At 39.1% G+C, this 24,322-nt stretch overlaps 1 protein-coding gene and 1 pseudogene across 2 annotated transcripts in view; one reads left to right on the plus strand and one right to left on the minus strand.

Moving 5' to 3' along the window:
* Nucleotides 1–675: 675 nt before the first annotated feature.
* Nucleotides 676–24,322, minus strand: part of LOC6053682 (A-kinase anchor protein 1, mitochondrial) — a 29,031-nt gene continuing 5,384 nt past the window's right edge. Inside the window, exons 1-5 of one of the 2 annotated variants that reach the window (XM_038248147.1) lie at nt 15,279–15,894; nt 9,846–11,023; nt 9,382–9,769; nt 9,181–9,317; nt 676–2,541 (exon numbers count right to left, since the gene is read on the minus strand). In XM_038248147.1, coding sequence (XP_038104075.1) covers nt 2,458–2,541; nt 9,181–9,317; nt 9,382–9,769; nt 9,846–11,006 — 1,770 coding nt within the window. In that variant the 5' untranslated portion in view covers nt 11,007–11,023; nt 15,279–15,894 and the 3' untranslated portion in view covers nt 676–2,457. Of the gene's footprint in view, nt 2,542–9,180; nt 9,318–9,381; nt 9,770–9,845; nt 11,024–15,278; nt 15,895–24,322 lie in introns of those variants that run through there. The other variant, XM_038248142.1, reaches the window with a different exon arrangement.
* On the plus strand, nt 18,711–19,430 carry LOC119769663 (annotated as a pseudogene).

Genomic DNA, 24,322 nt, shown 5'->3' on the forward strand with positions numbered 1-24,322 from the left:
AGAACCATTAAATTGTTGAAAAATAGTCAAAATAGTGTTTAGAGAGGATTTTACGAGTCAGTCATACGACACGAATTGAGTGAGTGTAGCTCATTTTTTAACGTCTCTCATTCTCCAGCAGCCGACCGGCACGAGTCAGGCGGCAGTGGTTGAACTGACACAGTAGGCTTACAGTCAGATGCTAGCAGTGAACTGACATTTTGGTTTGCTTCATGTGTACGCTGGGTTGGAAACATTTTGCAGGCCTGTCCACAAGCCTGCACGGGATAGTTGGATCGTCATCAACACAATGAAAAACACAGGATGGGATTAAATGTTTAGTCAAATAAATTGGTTTATGTATATTTAATTCGTATTTACATAACATAGGTTTTAGAAAACCATTATAACATTCATCCAAAATTTGGAAAGCGCAAATTGTAAAAGATCAAAAACTAGATTTCAGCATTTCGTTGGAAATATTGAAGCTTTTTGCAGCGTTGATGTTTATACCCAAAATGCTGTTTTTACTTGTGATTTTCTATTGATTTTTTTTTTCGGCGCCGATAAACCATTTTTTCATATTCTATTTTTGTTTTCACTATAAACGTAATGTCCGTTGTTGTTGTTATCGCTCGGCGTTCAAGGCAGTAGTAATTCATGTTATAGTTGGTTGATCCAGGCTCTTGGTTTTAATTTTTTTGCTTTCATCAAATCAAGATTGTTTTTCAATCGTGTTCAAAACAAGAAGTAGTTGCTTAGAGAAATAAATATGACATTATATTCATGGATTCAATCACGTCGAAGGGATAGTGTGTGTGTGCATGTGTGAAGATGTGGGTGTGCACTGATTCTTAGACACTCGTTGAAACAAATAAAAGTCAGCTAATAAACGACTTACCATTCTGGGTTAGGTGTACTTCTACTAATGCTAAATTTTGTTCGCTTACACTGGATAATAGTTGTCAAATAACTAACCCCATTTCTAACGCATGCTATCCAAGCATTCGAAACGTTATACAAATTTTACAATTCTGTTGGCATTTCTGACGAAGCTTAAAAAAACACTCAAAATCTCTAATAACTGCGATGATGATCATTAGAACTCACCTATTTGTAAATAGACAGTAAAACCAAAAATATGGTACTAACTAAAGGAATTCTGCAATACAGATTGTGTTTTGGTTTGCATTGTGCCGCCAAAAATTTCAATAAAATTGTTGTTTGCCTTTTACTTAACGCTTTACTAGAAATTGTGAAAGGCGCAAACCTTTCATTTAAAACTTGCCATTGTTCAATGTTTGAATTTGTTTCCCTAGCTTGAATTTCCATTCCATTGATTTGCTCTGTAGCGTTTGCGGTGAAATTTTTAAAATAGTGAAATTCATGTGCATTTTATTCATTTGTTTTGACTGGATGCGTACCAATTGTCCAATAGCAGAACATACATGTTTTTTTTATCTTTTGATATTGTTTCCTAGAAAGTCTATTTGTTGTTGTTTTTAAATAAATCAATGTTTTAAAACATTTTACTCATTCTTTGTATATAATAATCACAGGAATATCTTAACATTACAGTTTACTTAAATGTTTTGCAAAATATGTTACAACGAAACAAATTAAAAGGGGTTTTGATTGACGTATTTGATCCTTTTCTAATGCTTCTCCAAAATGGTTTGTGAATTTATGTGTTACATATATGCTGCCTGAAAATCTTATTTAGAACTTATTCTTCAAAGTGTAATTTATTTACAATTTATTTAATTCCCCAGAGTAAAAGAAGAAGAAAAACACTAAGCTTTCGTTAGAGGAAACCAGAACACCTGAAAATATTTGTTTTATGTTATAATGACGAGTATTGAAGCTTTAAAACCTTATTGCCTGAGTTCATGACGATAAAAAAAAACAATTGGATTAGATATAAAAAGGTAGAAACAATACTACAAATGTCTAATGTTTGATTTGGAAAGAATATACGAAAATGAAATGAAAGAAATGTTAATTGTTTGTAATCCTAACAAATCAGTACATGTTTTTCTCTTAAAATCTATGCTAGTTTGAAACTTTGCTTATCGAAAACTCCTTGCTGGAATAAGATTGCTCTGCATTTTTCTCTATTTCTATTGATACTAGGGTTTAGTTATCTAACGATTTGCTTGCTCTTAACGCATATGTAATGTACATTGAAATAAATTGATTTCCAATAGGTTCTATATAGGATGTTGTCACTCTCTTCATTTTTTTTATATTACTTTTGCGATGAGTTTTTTTTTAAATTATTTATTTCTCTCTCCTCCGCAGCAGCTGTTTTGTGGGTCGACCTTTTAAGAACATTTGCATGTGTGTATTACTCTTAACATTACTTCTCCGATTATTCCTTTCAGCACAAACATATCAATGTTGGAATCTGTAGTTTATGATTCTATCTTTCATAATTATTTGTTTGCTACTTAACGATTAGGTAATCCGGCGCGTCGTTTACGATGATGCCGGCAGCATTTCATTCTCCACCCATTCGGCCAATCCACGAGCGGCTAGCTCGTGGTTAATAAATATTATGTTCTGGGAAAAAAGCGAAAATTACATCAATTATTGAATAAATTTAAATTACACTAGATTCTTGAAGCGATTCTTCAACTTTTTAGCTTATCTGGCAGCAAAACATTTAGGATTTCTTTTGTATTTGTTGCCAAATTATTTAAAAAAGTTTGATAATTTCAGAGAATTTTGTCCCGGAAACTAACCATCTTTTTTTTTCAAATTCATTTCAAAACAGCCTAGCAAGTTTTTAAAGTTAATTGCAGATACTAGCTGTAAGTAACGCACTTTTTCTTAACAACTCTGAAGGAGATATTGGACTATGGCAAACAAAGTCACACTTTTTTGTGTTCGACAGTTTGCCAAGCTCGCAAACTTGTTTGAGGTAAACTCGCAAACAAACCCATTTGTCTGCAAACAAACAAAGCAGGCCAACTGCTAAACTGTCAAAAAGATTGTTTGTTTGTCATAGTATAATACGTGCTCAACTAACTTTTATTTTTGTGTCCTCGACTTGGGTGAACGAGGTGGTGATGGTCGAGGCACAAAGACAATAATTACACATTAAAACTACATTTATTAAACAAATAACTAAACAGTACAACGAATTAAAACTAGCAGCGCCAAACGCGCTGGCTGCGCGCGATGGCGGCTAGAGCTCTTTTTTGTGGCTCTTGTGACATCATCTGTGTGATAGCTTCGCTACCACTAGTGAGTCTAGCTGACGAGGGATGTCCTTTTCTTGCGTATGCAACATTTATGTTCTAAGTTAAATGTTACGTCCGGATGTGAACCGGAAGGAAACAGCGTTGTACCAAATGTGGAGACAAAATTTTATTTGCTGCTTGACTGTTTGGTTGCCAACGACTGAATGGTGAAAAGTGTGAAGCTAGCGAACGATGTTTGCTTCGATTGGTTTCGCTAGGTTGCTGGATTGCTAGTCCAGGGTGGTACAACATCTCCCCCTTAAGACCAGCACAGGTGCGAGTGCTGGGTCGTCATCGTGTGTCGGTGAGGTATCGCCTAGCGGGCCCAGGTATCCGACTGGAATAGACTTGAATCTGCACCTGTTGCCTCCGGTGTTGATAGAGTCTGCTGGTGCTTCGGTGATCTTTTCCCTTTTACGAGTATGGGTCTCCCCTCGCAAATTTGACTGCGAGAAAAGGCAGCTGCTGAAGCTTGGAAATTTCTGCGATGTTCTGCTTGATGTGGTTGATCTGTGCAGTGACGCTGCTGAATGCTGCTGACACGGAAATTGTCATGGCGAGAAGCGTTGTGCAACAATGCTTCCGCGAGACGTTTGCGATGTCCGAGCCGGTGTAGAACTGCAAAGTGGCTTGAGACTCGATGCTGGTTGCTTCGAAGTAGAGTTGATCTGATTGATGACGTACAGACTGTTGATGTTTGTCTGCTGCTTGAAGGTGCAAACGCGGACGAAAAGCATGTAGCCGCAGTACCAGCAGAGTAACTGTGGTAGGGCTGACTGTGTTTTCGTGGACTGGCTTGGTTGTTGAGCTGGAACCCATCGTCGGTGAAGGCTTGTCCTGGTGCTGCTTGACCGCGAACTGAGCTTACCGGTGTTGTGCTCCAGCTTGGCGAAGACGTCCTGAGGTTGGATGAAGGTCTTCTCCTTAGACCAGCTTTGGCTGGAAGTACTGGAGCTTTTGAAACGTCCGTGGTACTTGTGATGAATGTGACCGTTCCGGATGCGCGTCTTGAGAAAATCGTTGAAGAGCGGGTTTCCTGAAGTTCTTGACGCTGAACTGTTCCTCCTCCCGATGGCGGCTGGTGACTTCAGTTCGTGATGACACTGAGTCTTCGGAACGCTCTCCAACGTTTTGACAAGGCCTTGGGACTTGTCGGTTTGGTGGAAAGTTGCAGGTTTTTGAGCTGTCATACGACGACGTCTTGAGAAACAGTGCCGCGTTCTCTCCAAGATCTTGATTCCGGATATCCTCGTCGCCAACTGTTACGTCCGGATGTGAACCGGAAGGAAACAGCGTTGTACCAAATGTGGAGACAAAATTTTATTTGCTGCTTGACTGTTTGGTTGCCAACGACTGAATGGTGAAAAGTGTGAAGCTAGCGAACGATGTTTGCTTCGATTGGTTTCGCTAGGTTGCTGGATTGCTAGTCCAGGGTGGCTGGAATCATACCACCTACAATGGTCAGTATGAATCCATACCATTTAATTTGAACTCTTCATTTCTGGAGTTTTATTTTTGAAAAGGTTCCATAAACCAAATTTTCAGTTTTTGCTTTTTGGGTATTTTTAATAACCCTGACTCAAGCGAGCGAGTTGTGGCGCTATAACCACGGCAAATAGTGTCCAGGGCATTCATGGAAATACAATGTCCCATCCCAGAGGGTCCCGGAGTACCAAACCTTCTTAGCATGGTGCTCCCAACGAATACAACCAAATCTCGGAGCGTATGGTGGTGTGTCCCCACGCTTCTTCCTCCCCTGTCGATTCAGAATTGTGTTGTTGTTCGAACACTCCGTGCTCAACTCTGCGATACGGCTTTACGCAGTAGGCCTGGCCGCTTTAACGCTTGTGTTGTTTCAATGCATTCCGATGCAATAGGGGGATGGCGTCGCTATTTTTAGACGATGACTCAGCACTTTTCCACTCTTGCGCTTAAAAAAACCAGATGGCAGCACGATGTAACGCCACGTCTCTATGGCGCACTACAAATGTTAATAAATGACAAGAAGAGTGCTAGGCGTCATCTAACCTAAGGCACTCTCCAGGATCCCTTCGAAAGATTGGCTGCGCTAGGGTCTGATTAGATTAGATTAGATTAGATTTTTAATAACCCTGACTCAAGGCGGTTTCAAAAACACCCAAAGAGTAAAAACTGGAAATTTGGTTTATTGGACCTTTTCAAAAAAAACTCCAGATTTGAACTCTTCATTTTGCAGAAAAAAAACTAAAACCTTTCAGTCACCCCGGTTTACGGAACACGAAAATAAAAAAGCGCTGCTAGTTTAAACGGAGAACCTTCACTCGAGCAATCTTCACCCGCTAGCAATCTCATCAATTGGAAGTACAAAACTGGCATTTTAGCATAAAAGATGCCTGATACCGAAAAGTCTACATATTGTTCTACAAAATCTCAAAATCTACACCGATCTTGCAGATTTTTTTGCCTATAAATCTTTTCTTGTTCCTGAGGAGAACATCCGTGATAAGTATCGGGCCATTTACAAAGTGGATACAGTGACAGTTTATTAATCAACTTAATGTTAACATGTTAAGGTTAATGTTAACATTCCATAGGTTGCCTTGATAAGGTACAGTTTGTGACAATACTCTACCTTCCGTTTACTAAGCTATCGAATCCAGAAGGGAAAAGATCACCACCACCACCAGGCGGAAGCGTTACCACTGGGCTACGTGGCTCGGTCATGTCATGTTTTAACTTTAAGCCGCCTACTTCGATTTGACACCCAAAATTTGAAGAAAAAAATCTCGTAAAATCTGAGTTTTTTTTTGCAAAAAGGTCCGCTAAATGAATCTTTTTTTGCTTTTTATGTGTTTTTGAAATTCAGGAGTATTCTAAAAAACTAACTTAATCCACCTACAGTCATCTCTCATATTCGGAACAGTTTACAGATCGGTCAATGTTCAAAAATTCATAGAAAATCGATAATTGAACATAATGATTTGTTTTTAATCCCATGTGAAAGCTTTTCTTGTGATCTTTCGATTGATGTATAGACCGACTGTATTTTTTTACGTTTTATATCAAGTTTTTAAAGAAAAACATTGACCCTTGAAATCCACAAATTCGGAACACTTTTTTCTTACGGATGTAAACAAACATTGGTTCTCCCCAGGAACACATATTTTTCACACACTGAAACCAATGAAACTCAAGCTTAGTTATGTTTTATGAATGGTTTGATAACTTTTTTGTGAAAATATCGTTTAAATTCAGGTATTCAACAATTGTGGGAGCCATAATAACATCCCACAATTATGGAACAGGCAATTTGGAGGCAGTGTTTTGCTGCTCTGAATAAAATAGTCTTGAAATGCAGTTTTTTTTACAAAATGTATTAATTTAACTAGTGAAATAGCAAGAGAACGTCCAAATAATGGTCCTAAAAATAATAGGATCGCCAGAAAAGATGCATTTGGCATGCTGCCAAATTATCACAAAAGTGTTCCAAATTTGTGGGTGTTCCGAATATGTGGGATGACTGTATGTGGTTGGTGGCTTCCTCTCTCCTTACTAAAAGATTCCCATAGATCTTTACCATTTAAGACTGGTTGGAAAAGTCTATTGTTCACCTAACCAACGATGGGCCGGATGATTGATACCAATACGCGAGATCCGGCTTAAAAAAACTACATAAAAATTACTGTAGTGGTCATAACTTGAGACAGGGTTGCCAGATCTTCGATGTGTAACATGGTGACATTTGGTACTATTTCAGGTCATTCAGGTCAACTTCCGGATATATGCAAAAACACATTTTTATACATAACTTTTGAACTACTTATCGAAACTTAAATTTTGTTGAAACTCGATCTATGGGACCCTAAACTGAGTCAAATGAGACCGGTTTGGTCTAAATCGGTTTAGCCAGTGCTAAGAAAACTGTTGGTAACACACAGTTGTTTGGTTTTGGCTGCCGATGCGAAAAACCAAAAAGCTTATAACCCATTCTCCTTACAAAACCGTTGCATTTTTTTTCAAAATCCAGTGTTCCACTTCCGCAAAAAGTTAGTTTTTCACGAAAAAATAAAGTTCGCCGAAAATTAGAAATTAGATAAGGTCTTTTGATTTAGAAAGATTTTTCAAATACCTTTCTAAAAATATATAACATGACGGGTCCTACAGAAACAACTTTCTACAATCTTCCGGACTTTAGTCTAAATCGCATAACTTTCAAGCTACCTAACCTAGCATTATGATTTATAGATGAAGTCCAAAACGGTCAAAATCCGTTCAGCCAGTCCAGGGATAATCGAGTGACAATTTTTCACATTTTTTTCCCTACACAAACACAGACCTTTGCTCAGAACATGATTCTGAGTTGATAAGTATACGGGAAGGTGGGTCTAGGACGTCAAATTAAGAAGTACATTTTTCGAGTGATTTTATAGCCTTTCCTCAGTAAGGTGAGGAAGGCAAAAAGGCTTTGAAAATTATGGTCAACATTGAGTTTGGCGCTTTTTGGTCGGAAATAGCGCACGGATATATTATTTTTGCTGAAAAACTGTTGGAAGGTAAGTCAAAAAAAAGGAAAACAATCCACTTTAACTACCCCGAGTCTTTTGTGGTCGTTATGTGTGGTGAGTCACCCAAAACCTCTTTTACGCAAATGGACCGACGTTTTACTTCCCCATCCGATAGAAGGCCAGGAGGATTAGGATAAGGCAGGGGTGCTCAAAGTTTTTGGAGGCCGGGCCAAATTTAAAGCTCAAATGAGCTTGCGGGCCAAATTTTCAAAAAAGGTTTTAAAAAAATAAATTGCGCTATTTTAATTCAAAAGATTTAATTTCTGTTATTTAAAAAAAGTCAATTCAAAATAATAGAAACCACAAAATAACGGTTTTCTATCGGTATTGTTTATTTTATTGTTTCAGGTATTTGAAAAAAAAAGTTTTTAGCCGAAATTAAAAAAAAAAAAAGTTTTCTTTTTATGTATCGAAAATGGTTACATTACATGTTGAACAATTCTTCTAACGGCGTAATTATATCTATAAGTAAAGTGTGGCTAATGAAAAATCTTTGAGAGACAGAATTTCAACATTTCAATGAAAAAAATTGTAAGAAAATGATTTTAGCTTCCGTATAGTTAAACTGCAATCATTTAAAAAAAATAAGATTCGACAAAATAAACCAATCTAGCGAAAAAACATTTATTTATTTTATCGAAAATTCACTAAAATTCAAATTATTTTTAGTAAACCTCAACATGCTCGAATGCAAAGGAATGCATATTTAATAAATTTCAGCTGATTGCATTTAAGTTTAATTTTTTAAAGTTTTTTGAAAATATTTTTTTGCTCCGAAAGCTTTGTAAAATATTTGCAACAAACTTGATCGTCCGTTTGTCTGCCTGAATCAGTTGGTAGTGAATCAGATTCGTTATCTACGTTCGAATCCTGAAGTGCAATGTAAATTTGAGGGTCAGTTCATAAAGGGTCATTATGGCTTGCAAATTAATGAAGAAAACTTATATTTTGCAACCATTACAGAATTCTAAGTCAAACTTGAACGTTTTTTTTAAATATTTCCAAAAATGTTTGATGAACATTTTGACGATATTTACTAGTTCCACGTACATTGAAACGTGTGAAATTGTTTTAATTATAAAATTTTTTGAACAAATTATTTGTATCCTAAAGTGGGGATCACAATATAAAAAATAGGTTTTTTTAATTAACAAAAAATAAAAAAAGCATATAAAAGTTTAAAATAAACCTTATTTTTGAAAAAGTATAAAATCACTTTACAAGTGGTCTACGGGCCATTTTAAATGATCATTCAAAATGGGTCCGCGGGCCACAAAATATCACCTCGCGGGCCACGTTTGGCCCGCGGGCCATACTTTGGTCACCCCTGGGATAAGGGATCGGCAGCCGAAGCCGCTAACCACCGCGCCACGAGGCCCAGTCATCTGCTTTAAAATTGGTCCGATACTTACATCTCTAGCTAACGAAGCGTACAAGTAGATTTCCGGCAAACCTTCGGCAGTGTATCCAGCCACCTGAGCCTGAAGAATCAATCCCTTGGATAAACTATACAAAGCCTCCGACGCTCCGGGGGTCCACCCGGAATCACCTGTTGATAATTGTGTATGAGTTTTTCATTCAATGTAGACGCTAAATAGAACTAAATCTCTTACCGCTTGGCTTAACATTAGACAGCACGCATTCAATAGACTGGAAGGGCACCGCCATAAAGTCAGTTCTAATTTGTCTTAGGCTAGTAACTGGCACGTTGGCGTAACCGCCGTAATCCAGATATTTGACTAAACAGTGCTGATCCTCCGGGCTGTGCGACACGATCTGGACGCGGAACCAATTGCCCTGGACCGCCGTCACGCAGATGGCGTTCTCGGTGATCTCGGGCAGCTGGGGCGTCTCGGTCATGTTGTAGCTCTGGTTCAAGCACTGCTGTAGCGTATTTAGCGAGGGGAACGACGGATGCAATGGCTGCTGCAGGAAGACGTGGCCGCCGTTGACGATGGAACTGACGGAGACGTCGTTGTTGATGCCTTCGACCAGCTGCAACTGCAAAAGAAATTCGTTGGGTTGGTTAGTGTTGACTGGTCTTATTAAATTACCTTGTAGAGGAAATGTCACTTACGTGGAAACAGGTAGTGTCAATCAGAGGCAGTGGGACCACGTTTTCGGTTGGAGCGATGTGAACCCTTTGCAGCGTCAGGGCGGAGAATCTTTTCTCGGGGAACTTTTTGCGGATCAGTACCAGCGCGTTGTCGATCTCGGCCTGGGTTCCCTCCAGCGTACAAATCTTTGTTTTGTGGGTGTCCGGGTTACGTTTGATCAAGACATTTACGCCGGTTTTTGCCTTTATAAGTTGAACGAAGCCGGCTTTGCGGCCAAGCATCTTGGACACCAAATAAACCGGTAGGAAAAAGTCATAGCTGGTGATGGGAGCGCACTCCGACTGGGGCGGGCTGGAACCTTTTCCAGAATCGCCCGAGCGCATGCTGCAGATGCTGAGAGCCGGCGAGTGAGATCCGATCTCCTCACCGTTTGCAGCTTGCGGTTCGTCGACGATGTTGTTGTTGATTGTGTCCGCATCTGCTTGGAAGTTGACGCTGTCCATGTTGGTTGTGCTGTTGTTGTTCAAAAGGTCCACACTCGAGGAATTTCGCATCTCCGTCTCCTTCGAAGGACTCAACTCGGTGGCGAACGAATTCTGAGGTGAGATTTTAGCCGTCATACTCGCTTTTATGACCACCGGTTCTGTCTGCGGCTCAAGCCCTCTGTTGAATCTGTTAAAATTCTTGTAGCGATCCACCGTTCCAGGTAGATTCACCGGCGATTCAAAGCTGGAATAATCGTCCTGCTCTTCGATCAAGCGCAAGTTACGAATGTCCGATTCTTCAATTTTCAACTTCAACAGTTCCGCGTCCAACTGCTGATCCGAGAACTTTGGCGGGCTTCTAGTGTTGGAGACTATATCAATCGGAGCGGATTTGCCACTGCACGAGGATGAAGAGGAGGCCGAAGAGGACTGATTTTTACCAGAGTCGTGCTTCAAGTTGGCCGACGGAGTAATCGGCAGCGATTCAGTCTGCTTTCCAAAATCACCGTCCTGCTTTTCAGCCTCACAAGTTCTCTCACTGTCGTCAGTCGTCGCTACAGATTCGGCACCTCCTTCGCTGGTCGATTTGCCTCCTGTATCGAAACCAACGATTTTCTTGCGTCGGAACCACACCAAGCCAATGATAAGTGCTAGACCTGGCAGCGATAGGTATAGCAAGGGACGTCCACTTACCATAGCGAAAAATTGTTGTTCTGCAAAAGAGAGTTACATTGAATCAATTAACATGATTAACATGATGCAAGTTAAGTTTGAAATTAAAGAAACATAACATTTACAACAAACTCACACACGCTCTCTCATTTAAAAATAACACAGTAGTGTACACTACACCTGACCAGTTCTCTAAAATTCGCTGGCAGCGAAAAAACTAGAATATATTTTTGAACCAACAAACAGTCCCCCCTCTTCTTGTGTGTTGTTTACTCAACGAAGCTCACAAGCCACTAAAAACGACGACTATTTATTAACACACACGGAAATACAACAACGAAGAAAAAGAATCATCCAAGGGCAAAATCAAAATATCAACTCGCCAGTTATCAGCAAAAGAGCCCCACAACAAGCACGAGCTGTTTAGAAAATTAATGCCACGCTGGAAAACATTCCACCAATCTAAAAAGGTGTATCAACAAGAAGTTACTACAGTGTGTTTATTATTGAACAACGATTAATAATGCGCCGCGGATGTTGCACAACGTTACGTCTACGAACGAATCCTTAACACACAGACACGCGCGTCGTGCGCTTACGTGTCACACATGTGGCCATGTGGCGACACAATGATATGGCGCGACACTTTGGCCGACAGGGTGGCTGCTTAGTTGCAGATAGAGAAAAAAACCAATGCATTCTATTTTTTTCTTTTGTAGTTAAGGCACTACTGTTCAAGTATGTAAGCATGTTCTAATTTTGAAAGATTACAACATATTTTACAGCGCTAAAAATAAGCTAAAACTCTAAACCAAAAAAAAATCCTTCAAAGGCTTTTCCTGGTCGCAGTTTTTATATTAGTATATTTAGTTAAATATTCGTTACTTCAGAGTGCTAGGCGTAATCTAACCTAAGGCACTCTCCAGGATCCCTTCGAAAGATTGGCTGCGCCTGATTAGATTAGAACAGATCCAAACATGTTTTGAGTACCTGCCTGACCATTTTAACACCTATTTGACAGTTCTGGTGCTTTTTATCCGAGGTGACTGTTCTCTGTAGATTCTCTTGTTCCAGCAATCAATCCAGTTCTCGAGTTTAGGCCATTTGCGAAATTATGGGAAAACGTAATCTTTATTACAACAATTCTGCGCACGGTAAGACGAAACGTTATGTTTTCGTTATATGAATACCACTTTATAAGGTTTAATTTAAGTTTATTTTTGTTATAAATCTCACAATTAAAAAAGGGAGCGGCCGTGGCTGACTGGTTACGGTGTTCGCTTTGAAAGCGAATGGTTCTGGGTTCGATTCTCATCTGCTCCCAACGAGAAAGTTAAGAACACATGAATTTAAAATGTTGAATATGAACAAAAAATCAAAGTCGCTCGAGGCGGGGCTCGATCCTCCGTCCTCTGGATCGGTAAGCAAAAATGCTAACCACTAGGCCATGACGACTTGGTGAGCATGGACTGGAATAAGGAATACTGTTACAGAGAGTGAGTTGTGGCGCTATAACCTCGGCAAATAGTGTCCAGGGCATTCGTGCACCTAGAGCTGGGCATCGGCATACGAGAGAATAAAGAGCACGATTCGGTAGTAAAATGGTACTGTGTGCGGACTGAGAGGATAAATCCCGAAATCACTTTACTCATGGGTTCATCTTCAAAAAAAGTTCATCTATCAAAAAAAAAAAGTACCGGTACCGAGACTCGAACCCAAGAACTTCGGCATATTGAACCGTGCTTTTGCTGTATGGGCCACCGCGGTTTCAATTTCAATTCCTCATCACTTTGAATAGTTCAAGACAGTGGGACAAATTCATGAGCAAAACACTTGAAAAGCTTGAACCATCCGAATGAAAATAACGGGTCAAAAAATACCAAAAAGTCAATCGCCCTAACAATTGCATTTGATTGTGATTTGGATTGATGTTGAAACACAAACCATTTAAATCTATGCAGTGGCTTTATTCAATCATTCATGTGTTTGGGCACGTGAATAAAAAGTGTGGCGTATTTTCAGTGTAACATCAGTTGCAAAAGCTTCCTGTGTACATCTAACCTAATCTAATCTAACCCTAGCGCAGCCAACCTTTCGAAAGCATCCTGGAGAATGTCGGGGTGATTCCTATTTCAACAAATGCCCTGGACACTATTTGCCGTGATTATAGCACGACAACTCGCTCTTGCAAAAGCTTTCTGTGTACATGCAAACAAAATGCTTTAAAAAGCCAAAAGCTTCTTTTTGCAATTTTCACCCTTTTGTATTCTTCAAAATTGTGTTTTAGCAGATCTATTGAGGGCCTTCATCAAACTTTATCATTTTTAATAGGGGCATAACTGCCTTACTACGCTTAATCGTCCCATGTCATGTTTTGGCGATTCTGAATTGTAGGTAAGCCTTTTACAGTTCAGGTTGACATTTACGTGCGACGGCATACATTTCCCAATTTTTGGGTTGTTGCACATTCTGAAAGTACTCCTAATAAGCAAACCTTCCACCGAAAATGAGCACAAGTAACTTCAGTACTTCGTTCGGAAACTTGTTAAAAACAGCACCAAGAGTATGTGACCACCACATTTTATTTTACGGAATCATTAGTTTTACGAAGCATTGCACAGTGGGCGAAATGGAACCCAAAATCGGACTTAATTTAACGCGGCTGGTTCCCTGGTATGAAAAATAGTGTTTCTTATGTAAAAAAAATCCGGGTAATCGATTGGTGATAGTTTCATCCACCGCACAAAACGGCAAAGGGTCCATTTTGCCTCAATTCCTCATTTTTTTACATTTTTTCTTAAAAATCGGTCTGTATTTAGAGCGGAGGCTTTATGCGGCCATCCAAAATGCACTTAACTTATGTGAAAATGTCCCAGAAATCCAGTAAAAATAACCACTTCCACCGCAAAAATTATCTAGGGCCCATTTAACCCCAATTTCGCTATAAAAGCATGTTTGGTCATTTTCAAATGTTAGGTCAGATTTTACAAATCTGAAAATATTTTTATCGTAAAGATCAGACAATTTTACATAAGAATGACGATTTGCACTTGATAGTTTAACACATTTATGTTAATAAAGAAATTAAACTAAATAAAAAGATTGAATAATCGGTTTTGGGCCAATTTTCCCAAACGCAGAATAAACTGCCTTTTTTTTAATCCAAATCATTCGAATAATCGATTCACAAAATATTTTTTTTTCGTTGTCTTATTTTTGATTGTCGAGCTTAAGTACGACCTCTGAACTACTCAAAAGTGATTTAGAATTTTTAATCCAAGATGGCAGCCAAAATGGCAATGAAAAAATATTTTTTTAAATTTACTAGGCCATCAATCAATTCAAATTTGACTAAAATGGACCCCAGGAACATGAAAAAAAGGAAGAAAATTTATTATTATCCGAAGTTCTAAACAGAACTTCGGATAATCGAACTTCGGGTATTCGAAACTTCGGATAATCGAGTCTGGACTGTATTTTATGAACTTTTTCAAGTGATTCTACCGCCTTTCCTCGATGTGGAGTGGAAAAAGTCTGAATAATGTCATTTTCGGAGCCTTAACTCAAAATACACTATTGTAAAAAGACGCAAGTTCCCAATTTCAGCGTGAAATATGACATTTTTTATTATGTAAAAACCAGAATCAATCAAGTAGACTTAGTTAAACAGGATCTGGATCCTTGTGTTAAATTCAGAACCGGAATTTTAATGGGGACACATGCTGCCGCTCGAAGCTAGTCCGTCCCATATGTAATTTTGTCATTTTTGAGGCAATGATGCAGTTCGGTTCAAAATCATGTAAACTATCAGAAAAAACTAATAAAATGTGGTACTTTGTTCTAAAAAACAGGAGAAAATCCACTTTTTCGTGAAATTCTAACACGTAGCCTTATGGGCGGGACAAATTTGACATGCGTTTTTCTCGGATTGCTGTTTTTACATATGGGACGGACCCGATTAGAGCGGCAGCATGAGTAGTATGTCAAATACCGACATGGTCGTGGTATATAAAAATTCATGAATTTGTTTCAAATCATCCACGAAACCAAAAGATTACGTAGAACCAGAGGTGACACTTTTGGGCAATGAACAATTAAGCGTGTAAGCGTGTTCTTAGGTTTATGTTTTTCCTCATTCTTCAAATTTCTTAAATCGAGCAGCCACCCTGAGTTCGAACGAAACGCACGAAAATCACTCACAAGTCCTACTGCACTAACACTTTCACACGTACAGAGAAATACAAAGAAGACAACAGAAAAAATACGATCTCTCACGTACTATGCGGCGTTTTGTACCTCTTCGACCTGGCCCCACATGGGACACAGACACACCAGACTGCGCATCTCCGGCCGGCAGCTGATTTCTAAACTGTGACTCGTGTTCCGGGGTGGGTTAAACAAACACACACGCATACACACGCACGTACACGTTTCTGCTCCGGAAGGTTCGACACGATAAGGTCGACCAGAAAATTCGGCCGCGCACAAGAAGTTGACTCGTTGGGAGGGAGCTAGATTTCAACACCTTTCAAGGTTAAAGACACAACACAACATACCACTTTTAAATGTTATGTAATTCACACGGTCAACAGATCCTAGTCACGACCAGTCGTTATCACAAGCTTTGAACGTGCGTACAGTTATCAGAAAGATTCACAAAATCGCCACGCTAAAACGTTTCACACGACGACGAGTTCGCACCATCGAAGAACATGTGCGCTGGCGGTGATGGAATGGCTCTCGCACAAAACCGGAACACTATTTTTTTGCTCGTCTTTTTCGGCGGCGTAAATTGTGCTCGAAAACACCTTTCTACACTTTTTTTCTCTTTCTCTTTCCCCTTTTTTTTTGGCCACGACACACACACTGTGGGTAACTTGGCTACGACCCGGCTCCGGGATTTGAAAGGGAGCAATTTCTCGCTCGGCTGTGTTGGAACTGCTGACTTGAGTGACCAAAAAAGTTGTTGTACCCTCTACTCCACCTCCTTCATCACAAGATCTGTGTGTCGAGTTGTTATTTTTATTCGCGCGCGCAAGTGTTTGTGTCCCCATCGCACTCCAACGTCGTCGTCGTAGTCGGATCTTTTGGCTTTACTCCCATGTGCGCGCGATTTGCGCACTGGTCGAGTTGAAAAATGCAGTGATGCCATCTATACTGTACCAACCCTATCGTCATCGTCGTCATTTATGATGCCTCATGGGTCCACCAGTGGACGTGGTTTTCATACAAAAAAAACAACAACATTTTCATCTGACAAGATAAGCGAGTCCGAATGGCGCTTGTGGTCTGATGATAAAAAGTGTTGCGTGGTCGAATAAATTCCTAACGACAGGGGCATGGAGGACATCGAACAATTTAACAATTTTTATATTGTTAAAGAGATAAGCTCAAATTTGTCTGGAGTAGAGTTCCTAAAACTATTAGAGAACAGCCGTCTCAAATCAAAAGTAGCAATAACTCTAATATTAACCAATAACGTCAAGAGAAATAAACACGTGTTCACACAAAGCATGGGTATGATATTCATTGAAAATATGTGTTGATTGTGTCCCCATCGTCCTAGATCAGGGGTGACCAAACTATGGCCCGCGGACCCATTTTTGAAGATCATGTAAAATGGCACCTTTGACCCAGCTGTAAAGTGATTTTTATTATTTTTTCCAAATGTATGTATCTGCCGCTCTAATCGAGTCCGTCCCATATGTTAAAAACAGCAAGCCGAGAAAAAGTTAAATTTGTCCCGCCCATAAGGTTACGTGTTAGAATTTCACGAAAAAAATGAATTTTCTACGGTTTTCTGGAAAAAAGTACTAAAGTTTATTGATTTTTCTGATAGTTCACATGATTTCGAACCAAACTGCATAATTACCTCAATATTGACGAAATTATATATGGGACAGACTTGATTTGAGCGGCAGTAATTGAGGTTTTGCAGCGCGACTGTGTTTCAAATGTAGGTGGCGCCAAAATGAGGTTACTTGCCAAAACTCGTATTCCTTTCTGCTGGATTAAAGAACAAAATCGCTTATTTCTCATGATTCCCTGCATCAATCTTAATGAAATTGGTTGCAAAAGACGGGAATTTTTTTTTTCTTTAAAATAATGAACATCATTTTTTGGGCGCGCAAAAATTTGTGACCTTTTTCTTTAAAAAACATGTTTTGGAACACGAAAAAAATAGTTTCCCCGTATTGATCAATGAAATAAACAGTTATATAGTTGATACACGCAAAGAAAATCCGGTGAACGTTCAATGCTCAAACAGCTTGACCCATCCAATGTTCACAACTCTGAGCATCGAATGGTCAGATTAGGAAATTTACACTAACACCATCTCAACCATTTTCAAAGTGTGCGTGTGTTTGAATGCGGAGCTCCGTTGAACAGCGAGCTTCTTCTTTTACATTATTTGAATAGCGAGACTTGTTCGCTAGCGCTTGACAGTTGCAGTTTGTTTTGGTTTTCATTTTCGCGCATTTTTTTTGTCGCAGGGAATTTAACTTAAAAATAGTTTTTATCTGTTTTTATCAGCGAAAACCACCAAAATTGAGGAAAAACCGGTCCACAGAAGCCGGCCAAGGTAAGTTTGACCATTTCCCGACTACTCCACGAAGTTGCTGCGTTGTAACGGATTTGCAAGATAATGCGATCTTTTTTGTTCCCGTTCCGTTTGCTACAGAACAACTCATCAACGCACGCATGTCCTAATCTTCCGACTTGTCCGCCGTTGTTCCTGACGTCCACTGACAGTTGCGCCGGAAGTCAAACAGCACCGAAACAAACCCGAGGGCTTTCGCAACTTCGTACTTGTGAAAGTTGTCACGGTGTCACGCCAGATTTGAGGAAGTTGGTGGCTTCTTTGTTCCGGCTGTCGTTGTCGTGTGTCGTTCGAATATTGCAACAAGCCTAATTGGAAGAACTGCTGTGGTTGGTGCGGCGGAAATGCATCAGGTGAGCTTTTTTGTAATTTTATTATTTATTTCTCTAATATTGTTTTCTATTCCTCTGGATTTGTTTTCTTTTCTTTTTGGTACAAGTGACCAACAACTGTACATCTTTCTGGTGCTGAATGGTGCCACCGAACTCCAGCGACCGCAGGTGGACAAACAGTAGACTCCATGTACTCGGCGATGTGCTTCTGGAAGTAGCCCACGTGCAGCAAACGGTTTCAGCACATAAAGGTACACTTGACTCTTCTGATCTCCCAAATGTCTCGAACGCATCCGTTGGCTATCACGGCAGGTTCGTCAGATGCGTTCATGTGGTACTCGTAAAGTGCACCCTGCAGCGTGTGATTCTTTGGAAACTGCGGGACACCTTCCGGGAACTCCGTGACGTCGGCAGCGCTGTCCCGCGCCTGTCCAAGATGATGTGATGGTTCGATTATTCTCGAAAATTTCACACCAAGCACTCGCTCCACTAATGTCCATCCACGAAGAACCCGTTGAAGATCAAACCCTTTCTGAATATTCACACACCAGTCGCTTAACTGCAGTGAATCAACTAAATTTGACTTTCTTATTTAAATTATGTACTTATCTTATGTTACAGTAACACATCAACAAAAAAAATGGCAGTTTTATTCAAAAAGATTTCAAAATTTAATTCCAGATCAACCCGACCTCCTGGTAGCTGCAACGTGGACAACTCTTCGAAAATCTCTACGCTGATCGCTGGCAGACTCCGCCCAAACCGTTCCAGTTTACGGACTAAATCGGCTAACGAATGCTGAATAACACTGGCACGGGCGGCGACCGCTAGGAAAGCACAAAGTCGACTTTGTGGGCCGGTGAACCGGTGAGCAAAAATCGGTTCATTGTTCCTGTCAGTGCTGGCGCTGAACATCCGGCGGGACGGTGAGAAGAGCATACCTGAACTGAAGGTTACGACCATGCCGCGCCGTCTCGGACCGAAGCTTGCGACCAACATCCGCAAGGATGTCAAGGAATCTTACCAAGGAGGAAGCCGTTCGTCGGTTTGTGATGAAGTGCCCACACTGCCGGAGAAGGACGACAAGTCCAAAACGCCCAAGAACAACTGGCGTGGTGGTGCTGCAGCACTAGAGACATCGTCTGGCCAGGTTCTGACCCTGTGCCGTCGCGGCATATGTGGGTGCCGGACCCGATTGTCTTCAATGCGTGAGTCGCACAGCTCAGTCGGATTCGAGAAGAAGAAGAACAAGGCTGTTATCAACGCTGCTGAGTAGTTACTCCAGAAGGTGACCGAAGCCGCCAAGAAAGCACACGAGGCCAAGACCACCAAGAAGTTCGAAGGAGGCAGCAAGGATTCCGCCGGGGACAAGAAAGAAAGAAGATCGTGAAGAAGGACAGAGCGGTCAGAGCCGAGAATGAGGTGTCCAAGAGGAAGCCAGAGACGGCGATTCTAGCGTGGCCAAGAAGGAGAAGAAACAGAGGAAGTAAAAAGTGGCCTGGCTTGGCGCCTTTATCTTAATGGTGACACTGAGCTAAAAAACCTACCACACTCTACAGTTGTAGAATAGACTTAAATTAATGGAAAACATTACAACTCGATATTTCCTGTTGAAGCAATAAAACAAAATACCAATTGCTTTTTATTCCCATATTCTTAGGAGGAATCCTAGTAATCAAAACATTTTTTTATTGCTTGAACACCAAATAAAACTTAGTTGAGCGTAATTGCAGTATTCAATGCTAAGCTATGTTTTATTTAAAGTGTTCAAGCATTAAAAAAATATCCTAATATTTTTCTAACACACTTGGTTTATGTCCTGGGGGAATAAATCCACCTAGTGGCGAAAAGCGGTACTAGCCCAGTAGCGGCAATGTACGGTGGCGCCGCCCATGGTGAATAGTGAAAACAACCAAAAGCTTCACGCGACGACACGCACACATTCAAACGAAATGTCAAATCTCGAACAAAGAAAGATGAACATCGGATGGTCAGAGCGCTTTGAGCATCGAATTGTCATGATCGTTTATGACCATTCGATGCTCAAAATTCTGGTACCAATGCTCAAGAAATTCGCATTGGCGGTTTTGCGTGTAACAGATGTGTTAACGTATATTCAACAATTTTTATTGATTTTTGACAGACTTTCATGCCAAGTAGGTCAAATTACTATCTTTTTCTAAATTTACAGTTTTCTCATAGAAAAATCAAACAAATATTGGACCGTTTTACACCAAATTGTTGGAAATAATTTTTCTCACCCGAATCCGGCATAAGTTATATAAAAATGTTGATTATGAAGGAAAAACACATTTTTTCAAAAAATCATAAGTTTACGCTATTTGTTCATAGGTCCATAGGCGACATGTGTCTTTTAGCGTTGCTGCTAATTCTCTATAGAGGATTTGCAGCAAAGCTAAAAGACACATGTCGCCACCTACAACTTTCCAATATTTATTTAATTTTTCTAAGATAAAACAGTATGTTTAGAAAAGATAGTAATTTCGACTATTTGGCAAGAAAATCTGTCAAAAATCAATAAAAATTGTTGAATATACGTTAACACATCTGTTATCAACTATATAACTGGTTATTTCATTGATATACACGGGGAAACTCATTTTTTCGTGTTCCAAAACAAGTTTTTTGAAAAAAAAGTTCACAAATTTTTGTGCGCCCAAAAATTGAGGTTCATTATTTTAAAGCAAAAAATTTTTCTCGGCTTTTGCAACCATTTTCATAAGGATTGATGCAGGGAATCATGAGAAATAAGCGATTTTGTTTTTCAATCCAGCAGAAAGGAATAAGATTTTTGACAAGTAACCTCATTTTGGCGCCACCTACATTTGAAACACAGTCGCGCTGCAAAACCTCAATAGTTAAAACTTTTTTGTGAACCTTCATTTTGTTGTTTTTATAAAATATATGGTTTACCCATATTTTGATCCACATTATAAAACACATTTTTTTAAATCTTTTAGATTGTGGTAGAACTCGTAAAAAGTAAACTACTCAGCTCAGTGGTTTGAACAAGAATGATAATTTTATTCTCCGTCATCAACTAAGTCTACTACGATTGGGTCCTCAATCAGGACGCCTACTGGCACCAACAAAATCTACCTTCTTGAATGTTTAAATGTGATTAACAGACAAAAACCAAAGTGTATTCCATTTTTATTAAAATTGTAGTGTGTAGATGATTGTAGTTTATAGTTGCACTTCAATTTAATATGTTTACAAAGTATGTGTCACCGCTTTTAAAATATGTTTTAAAAATAATAATTGCAATTTTAATGAAAATTGAAGTGCATTCAACAAACCGTTTGAATTTTTCATTATTTTGTGAAAAAAACGGTTGTCTTCAGCCGAAAAATGTTGAAGCACTCCTCGACCTTGACCAATTCATGGTATATAACTGTTTAGGCCGTTGCAAATATGTTTCAAAATTTTTGGCCCGCAAGCTAATGGAAGCTTCGAATTTGGCCCGCCTTTCAAAAACTTTGAGCGCCCCGGTCCTAGATTTATCTTCCCTTGGAAAAAGGGAACTCTTAGTTTTAAGCTTTAGAATGGATCTAGACCAATTATAACACAAAGACCTTGTGAGAAACGAAAACGACGTTTGAATTTAATGTATTTTTCGAAAGACCTACTTGGTACACACCCAGTGCCACAGAAGTTGGTTTGTTTGCATCAAAATCTGCTCTCTCTTTCTCGCAAAAGTTGTTTGTCATGTTACTTATAGCCTTTTTGGCCAATTGCTCAATTTCGGCACTTTTTAGTTTATCTTTATAAATAGTTATTCAACTTTCAGGAAACGATTCCTTTAGCCACCACTCTTGGATGTTTCATTGAAAAGAATTGCATATTATCTGGTGGTGGTCCATTCTGCCCACACTCTCTGTCTCTCTCCCTCTCTTTCTTTTTTAAGAGCTTAAAACAATATTCAAGGTTCATCTTTTATACAAACTTTGGAGATAAACCATTCTGTCCCCAACAAATCAACGGATGTAACGCCATAACAAAGGGAGGGGTCGGTGGCTTTAAGGAATTACCCTAATACATCATCCTACAACAATAATTGACATAATTAAGTCCTACGGGGCACTGGAGCCGATTCCAATTGGCCACCAATTGACATCAGCGGAAACGGTGCACTGATTCCGGTTGGATCCTACTCCGGTGCCCCGAAGGTCTGGGTCATGCATTTTTTTTTTTTTTTTTTTTTTTTTTTTTTGCAGGATGATGTATTAGGATGATTTCTTAAAGTCTGGAGTTTTTTTATTTTATTTTATTTTTTTTGAAAAGGTCCAATAAACCAAATTTTCAGTTTTTGCTTTTTGGGTGTTTTTTAATACCCCTGACTCAAGGCTATTTTTAAAAACACCCAAAAAGAAAAAACTAAAAATTTGGTTTATTGGACCTTTAAAAAAAACTCCAGAAGTGTTGTATCACTTCCTGCATTGTTCTGTCCAAAAGATGTTCTTATGTTGACCAAATACTCATCTAGGAAATCCATGGTACCACAATGGAATCCGTTAAAAATGGACCATATTTATTCTCCATCTGACAGTTCGAAAAATAAACAAATCTGAATCTTTTGCTACCGGAAGCATCCAATTTGGTCAATTCTACCAAAAGTTATAAGATTTGCAAGAAATTAGGGGTCAAATAACTACCCGAGCGTTTGAGTGTCCGGTGGTGCAGTGGTTAGCGTGGTATTCCAGTAAGACCTGGGTTCAATCCCAGGCGGACCCGGTGTCATTTTTCTAGATGAGATTTGCCTGATCACGCCTTCTATCGGATGGGGAAGTAAAACGTCGGTCCATTTGCATAAAAGTGGTTTTGGATGACTCACCACACAGAACCTTTGGACGCCTATAAATTAGCAGAAACTTGCAACAGAGACCAGAAAAGACCCGGGGGTTGTTAAAGTGGATGGCTTTGCTTTTTTATAATGTCCTATCTACAATCACTTAGCTTAGAATTGTTCAGTAAAGTACAATAGATAAGTTACTTAGAAAAGTACGCAACTATATGCCGACATCTACAATCAAGATAGAAAATTTACTGGGCTGATGTACGTTGCTATGCAGTTGTTTGTTTACCTTTAATATGGAAACGTCAACTTACCGTAGATTTTGAAATTTTTTAAACCATACGTCAAGTTTCTAATTTGGTAACATCTCCATTGTAGAAGATCAGATTCATTTCCAATGATTCAAATGCCAAAACTAAGAACAAATTTCTTAGCTACGTGATTGTATGTATATAGGCCTTCATTCAAATGGTATTTTGAATAATTTAAAGCGCTTTGTTGAATAACACCTTGGTCGTGTTTTCTGGACCTGAAATTTCAGATTTTATATGCGTGAAAGAAAGTTTAGGTGTTAAAAGAGGCTCATTTGTCAGCCATTCCTCAATGAGGAAGGATTTAGAACCATCATTGCCCCAAAAGTGAAGGACACCATCTACCACCTCAAATAAGAAGTTTAACTGATGATGTTTTTACTGATGATACGATATTATCGATCGATACATTTGAACATTTTTTTTTGGTTTTGAGTGAACATTGCTATGTGCCCTTTTGTGTTTTTGATTTTTCAATAGGAAATGGATAGGGAGTGGAATGGAATAATCCCGAATGTTTACGATTTGGTTTTGTGCCCTAATGAAATGTTTGAACAGGAAGAAGAGTGATCAAACATCCACGTGGTTTTGAGATGAATAGTTTTTTTTTTTTTTTTTGGGAGGGTGATCCAGCCGCACAGGCTAAGTTATGTTTCAAGCAGCACCACTACCCACACTAGGAATGTTACATCAGCGATGGATAAATTAAAGTTTTTAATCAATGGGCTTTTGGGAGCGATTTAGATTAATAATTTGCATAATTTACCGTTTTTACTTTAAAACCAACAATTAATTAACAGATTAATCACATTTCGCTTTTCAACTAATGAATCATTCCTTGATTTTTATTCATTTCAATCATTTTAAGCATTTCAACAGTTTGAAGTATGTTAAGTTGATTTTAAATATTACGAGTAATTTTTATATTTAAGGTATTTCAGGTATACGAGTGTATCAAGTTTTTTAAAGTTTTCAAGGATTTAAAGTGCTTAAAGTATTTCAAATATTGTATGGATATCATGTATTCCAAGTTATTCGAATATTGTTTATCCAATTAGTTTTAGTTTTTTAAATAATTCAAATACTCTATTTTTTAAATAGTTTCAATTATTTCAAATTGATTTTAATTATTTCAAGGATTTAAAGCACCGACACCGACGTAACACTCAAGTAAAAAAGATGACCCTTCTTTGCATCACCCCTCCGGTAAGTCCGGTGAGCTGTCAAACGGTTTTTCGAAAAATGTATCAGCAAGGCAACACTGATTCTATTTTGTTTGT

This window comes from Culex quinquefasciatus, chromosome 1 (genome assembly GCF_015732765.1).
Source record: "Culex quinquefasciatus strain JHB chromosome 1, VPISU_Cqui_1.0_pri_paternal, whole genome shotgun sequence".
NCBI lineage: Eukaryota > Metazoa > Arthropoda > Insecta > Diptera > Culicidae > Culex > Culex quinquefasciatus.